The following is a 6,000-nucleotide window of genomic DNA, read 5'->3' on the forward strand; positions in this document are numbered from 1 at the left end:
GCAAAACACATTTTACATAAGTTTTATTTTCAGACATGCAAATGAATTTTATTAGCCATGCATTGCAAATCATTTGGCGTAAATAACAATGACATTTCCATTAAAAGTACAGTTATGTCTTGATTTAATTTTCAGAGAGAAATTAAACGAGCAGACTGTAAAACTTGAAATCCTAATGGTGCCAACAGACATATATTTAAAAGGATGGGGCCACATGTTCAGAAATTTGTTCAAATAAACATTTTTGTTAAATTCATGGTTGTTTAATTTCAAATCCTTACAACTCAGGAGGCTCCATGGACCCACTTGTAATCTGCAGTATTCTCTTACAACATTATAAACAACTGTTAATGCTGTAAATGTTTTATCAAAGTATATGCGCAAATCATAAACTATTTCACCTTAAACTTAACAACGACGTTGTTAGAAGAAGATCAATAGCATCGTGTTAGCCATACGACAATAATACAGTGGAACCTAAACGGACAAACGTATGAGAATAACATTGGACATATATCTGATTGAAAGAGGCACAAAGAATTAAATAATTTATTAAGTTATTTGACTTAAATTATCAAATGATTTGTAAGCAGACAAAATATATTATACTTTAGAAATGGGGTAATGCAACAAATGGCTGCGTGGCCACACATTTCCCAGCTTAATAGAACGCCAAAATATCGCTAATATAATGTTATCCGCACACAAAGTCTTGTTTAGATAATTAGGTTCAAATAAAACATATTTATTTCAATATGTGTGCCCCTTTAAACGGAATGATGTTCAATACAATGCCCCTAGGCTTTCAAACGGGCAGGTGTTAAATGTAATGCTTAAAAGCTTTCTCTGCCTATAAAGTGCCCCTTTCAACATACAAGGATCAACGCAAAACAAACCATATTCATTTGAAGGATCGCATTCATTGGTGTCATATGATTTGTAAAATGTTTAGGGACATTCAACTTATTTTTTATTTTTTGTTCAGATGTATTAAAGGGGTCACTCCGACGCACGATTTAGTAAAAATAACTGTTTACTACTGCAGTTAAAAATGTCAGAAAATTTTGAAATGCCCAATAGCCCTATTTTGGCCTTTCAATAGTTCTGACGTTGTTAAACTGCAGTAATTTATAGTTATTACAGCTGTTGATGTGTCAAGCAATATGGTTTATCTTGAAGTATTACCTGTCCTCATTGAATGTCACCATATAAATGATAATGAATTTTGCAATCCAAAAAGCATTGAACAGTGAGGCCATATGTTGCCAATTAATGAAATAATATGTAGACAAAGATAATGGGGATCAAATGTGACGAAGATAAATGATCGGGTGAACTTTCTGCGCTTTTTAATCTATGTGACCGCAGGAAATATTAGGAATTAAAATATCATTATTCAATATAACGTCAACACATATCATATGACTAACATATCACATCTACTTGAAACAAATATTATATTTTGACAGTATGCAGTGTAGTACAAGCAATATTAATGATTTAACACCAATTGCAATTGTTTTCACATGACTTGAAATTGTTTTCAAACAAAATCAGGTTGCCTATCAAAGTCATGTACCCCGTCGGCATTTAAGGATCTTATTTCTATTTAATGGGACTTCATAGTGCAGCTAAGTGGGTTGGGTTTAAGTTGAAACAGGTTTAATCAATAATTCCCATAGAGCCTTATCCCGTGTCGGTACCAGCACGCTTTTACATGCAGAGCGGCAATCCCGACATGTCCGACAGGCTTAATCTAGACACATGATATTCCATTAAACTTATAACTTATAACAAATAAAAACTTATATCTTTATGTATAGTAATATGTTTTTGGCCGTTTTGAGATTTTATTGGGCTTCTTTGGTGAAACTTGAAACTTGTTTATTTGCTTAAACGCCTATTTCTACATATAAATAGATATCCAATGGCGTTGTACAATAATGAATTAGAAGATAATAAAAGCAATAAAACAATACAGACACAAGCATTAAATAACCAGTAATCAATGAAAAAATCACGAATATTTGCACACAGTACATTAGATACATAGTTAGTTAAATGCATAGTATATAAATTATATACAACATGTTATTATATGATGGGTGTTCACCAACGTGTAAACAGACAACAGCACATCAATATATTAGTAAATAGTTCATGGATATACGTTTTAGAACAATGCATAATAATCTATGCAAAGATGAGTTTTTAAATCTTTCTTGACGATGTTTACTGAATCACTTTGTCTAAGGCTCAGAGGCAGATCATTCCAAATCTTAGGGCCAGTAGTTCTAAAACTTCTGTTACTGAAGTTTTTTTTTTTAATTTAAAGTCACAACGTAGCATCCTATTGATGATTCCGAGGAATGATGTGAATGATATTGTTTTTGTTGTTTCGCAACAGCATTATCTTACATAATTATATTTCGTTTATAATTATGTTTTTTTTCCCGAATTTATAATAAAAAACAACAGTAGTGTTGGGACACTGTAGAACGGAAACGACCATTGTTTAATTATAATAATATCTTAAATACTTTTGAATTCGATACGTATAAACAACACAATGTAGTCAATTGTATAAAAGATGGAATTTATGTTTGCAATTACAATTAAGGTCTAAATAATTATGTATTTCTTTACAAAAAAAACAACAATAAAAAAAACAAAAGCATCAGTTTTTGATTTATAACACAGTAACTTTTCTAGCTGAACTCCGGAGTCATCTTACCAACTGGCATTTGACTGTCAAAAACACCTGTGCACAGTCGAGTTCGCCTCGAAAAAAACACAGTTGACAAAAACAAATGGCTAATTGTTTGCCACATACTAGAACGACCGCCTAGGGAAAGCATAAGGCGACATCTGTCTCAAGGGTGTCTCATCTGTCTTAATACATGAACATATGAAAACATATAAAAACTGCAATAACGTGTATATTTCTAGTCAAACACCGACCTTTTATTACACTAAAAAGAGAAGATGAACACTGTAACTTACTGCGCTCTCGCCGCCGTATGCTTGACTTACGCAACGACACAGGGAGTTCCAGGCGGGGCGTCACCGATTGGCACAGATGACGTTGAGGTGCAGGCCGCCGCTGCTTTTGCAATTGGGGAACTGGGTTCGGAGTATTTCTTAGTAAAACTGACTAAGGCCTCCCGCCAGGTATGTTGAAACATATTAGGTAGTGCTGCTTAAGCTTGTGCAGAAATAGCTTACCATTCATCTTATGTCGTCATTTTAAACACAAAATAGTACAGCTTTACTGCGACAAACTGTGAATACAGTTTCAAAATATACTATGGAAGTATGGGTTAGAACGATTTTTCATACCCGATGGTGACAAGTTGTGTTTATGGTTTAATAGTAGGTAGTGTTGTTGAAGCTCGTACGCCCAACATAGAACATGTGTATCTATTTGTATTCTTAAATCATTTTCTGTTTTGGAAATGTTTCTCTTATATTGACATACAACGAAAGCTTTTGGTTAGATTTAACGATAAATCACTGAATCAAACATTTATTCTCTATATCTATATCTTAACGTTTTACAGTCTTTCAAATGCTGCATGTCAACGATATCGTAATCTCTGATAATTTCTTAGTTTTTTCGGATTCATTGTTTGGAAAGTTTCGTCAGATTTAAATTGTTGTGTATGAAAAAAGTTATGTTGAGTTTCTATTGCTAAGAACTCTTTAAAACACCTGGCCCCAATTTCTCGAAACTTTTTAAGTCCCTTATAAAGGATTAAGCTAATCTCACTATTTTTGTTTTTCTATAAAATGTGTTATATTTTCTTCTTCAAGAATTTTTAGAAATTATGTAGGAAAAATCTGTATGATTATCAGAATAAACCATTTTTCATTTATCAAAATCCATTTTCAGTATGTATTTTGGCTAATTGAAATAAGCGAATTAAGCCTGTTAAGCTTAAGAAGTTTCGAGAAATTGGGGCCTGACGTTTAAACAATAGTTTTTATCTAGTGTTTGTGCAAACAAAATCAATCAAACTATGAAGATACCAGATCCACATATTTCATACCTGAAGTCTGATGGTCTTAGACATTATATACACTCATTATTGAAAGTTGGCAAATACACTCATATGTGATAAAAATTGTCAAGTGCTGGATACAATATATTTCAACGATGACAAATAAATCTGCAGGTTGTTGCGGGCTCCAAACACATCTTGGAGGCTAACGTTCGTCGAGACATGGCAGACGGAGTGAGTAACAGTTTTAATACAAATTGGATGTTTAAATGTTTATTTCTTATATGTACTCTGATTTGTTACATACATATCTAAAACTTTTGTTGTATGATGAATATGTATATATTTACTTATAAATAGGGCATTGGAAATGGAAAAAAAAAGATACGCTTAATATGATAAAATGTTCAATGTTTTGAATGAGCTGCGCTTCTTTATGTTACGCTATAGATCAACACCTTAAATGTTATTGAACGGAAAAAACAAAACACTTCAGCTAATTTAACCATCATATTTCTGCATACACTTTTGGAAAGTGTTTTTTTTGTATGATTTATTTCAATTTGATAGACGTAAGAGTTCTTTTGTTAAGTTCCTATGTTCCATTTGCCTGTCTTTGAAAAACATCATAAACATTTACTAGATAGTCGCTTAGCGAGAATCACAGCCAGTTTCACGGGCATAACCTTATTCTTGCAACATATATACCAATTTACATTGGAATATATTTTATGGGTATATGGGTTTTTAATTGTGGCCTATGTTAAAATCAATCGAACGTCGAGGAAAACTATGACAACGAAGCCAATGATCACATTACCTCGATTTTATTTTATTTACTTCACCACTTTACATTGTTTAGCTTTAATTAAATGATGTTCCCAAGAAATCGTGCAGTCATTTATGTTGCCTGCTCTAGATTTTTTATTAGTGTTTTTTTCCGTCAACCTTCTGCATGACAATTATGCCTTTAAATCGACATACAATATACATTTTTTTTCTCATCACTTTTCATGTCTTTTTCTATTGATTATTTCAGGGCAAAACTGTATGTTTTCTAAACAGAAGCAAAAAGGATTGTCCAAATTAAGTCATGTTTTTTTTATTTAAATATTGGTCTTAATGAACTATTATTTTTTGCAACGCTACGGAGAATTTTCAAATAAATATTGAAATTGATACACCAATTATCATTCAAATGACATAATGCAAAACTTCATACATAACTTCATTCTTAAACATTTGTCATTAAATATGCATTTTATCATTCACTAACTTTCCGTATTTTTTGAATATGGTAGTGATTTACAATTTCAAAAATATTGAGCCATGAGAAACCAAAATCAGGTTTCGGCCAATTTCAATAACATTTCAAAGCACACAATTTCATTTCAATTCACCTTGATACAACAAGTGAACATTTTGTGCAAAAATTACCTTATGATTATTTGTTTCATTTCAGTCCAAGAAGTTCTATACTTGTACGCTGGAGACAGTGACGGCGGAATGGAAGAACTACAAGGAGTTGACCAAGATGTGTTGCGACCTGACCACAATAACCCCAGCCTAGCTCGTCGTTTCCAGGAAATAATGGACAAAGGGAATTCGCTAAAGTTACATCAAACATCAATAAAAAGAGAAATTAATATTTAACATTGTTTCTTTTGAATCATATGTAAATAAATACCTTTGTATTTCAGAAAAATTACCTCATAATGATTTTTAAACGAATAAATAAAAATAAACAACTAGATAATTAAATTGCCTTTGTTATTTCTGCCAGTCATGCTCTGAGGTATTTTAATATCTGCATTTTATTGAAAATTCATGCTTTAACATAGCATTATCGGGTATATTACATTCAAACGAAAGTATGATTCAAATAAAACCGTACTCGATAAGTTTACGTTACAAACACTTCAATGTCGAATAGGTTCGCTTTCGATTAATATTTATGCGAAAAGCTACAGAAACAAGCTCAGTAGCAAAAACATAAACC

The 6,000-nt window shown here is 32.1% G+C and overlaps 1 protein-coding gene across 1 annotated transcript; it reads left to right on the plus strand.

The window, feature by feature from the left end:
• The first annotated feature begins 2,945 nt into the window (after positions 1 to 2,945).
• Positions 2,946 to 5,728, plus strand: LOC128205764 (cystatin-like). The gene is made up of 3 exons (XM_052907697.1): positions 2,946 to 3,171; positions 4,176 to 4,235; positions 5,464 to 5,728. The coding sequence occupies exons 1-3, from the start codon at positions 2,986 to 2,988 to the stop codon at positions 5,569 to 5,571; spliced, it is 354 nt and encodes a 117-aa protein (XP_052763657.1). The 5' UTR covers positions 2,946 to 2,985; the 3' UTR covers positions 5,572 to 5,728.
• The last annotated feature ends 272 nt before the right edge of the window (positions 5,729 to 6,000 follow it).

The sequence above is a fragment of the Mya arenaria genome, chromosome 10 (genome assembly GCF_026914265.1).
Source record: "Mya arenaria isolate MELC-2E11 chromosome 10, ASM2691426v1".
NCBI lineage: Eukaryota > Metazoa > Mollusca > Bivalvia > Myida > Myidae > Mya > Mya arenaria.

Coding starts and splice junctions, on each gene's coding strand:
- LOC128205764 (XM_052907697.1), top strand. CDS start 2,986: ATGAACACTGTAACTTACTGCGCTCTCGCCGCCGTATGCTTGACTTAC. Junction 3,172..4,175: donor TGACTAAGGCCTCCCGCCAG/GTATGTTGAAAC, acceptor ATAAATCTGCAG/GTTGTTGCGGGCTCCAAACA. Junction 4,236..5,463: donor GTCGAGACATGGCAGACGGA/GTGAGTAACAGT, acceptor GTTTCATTTCAG/TCCAAGAAGTTCTATACTTG.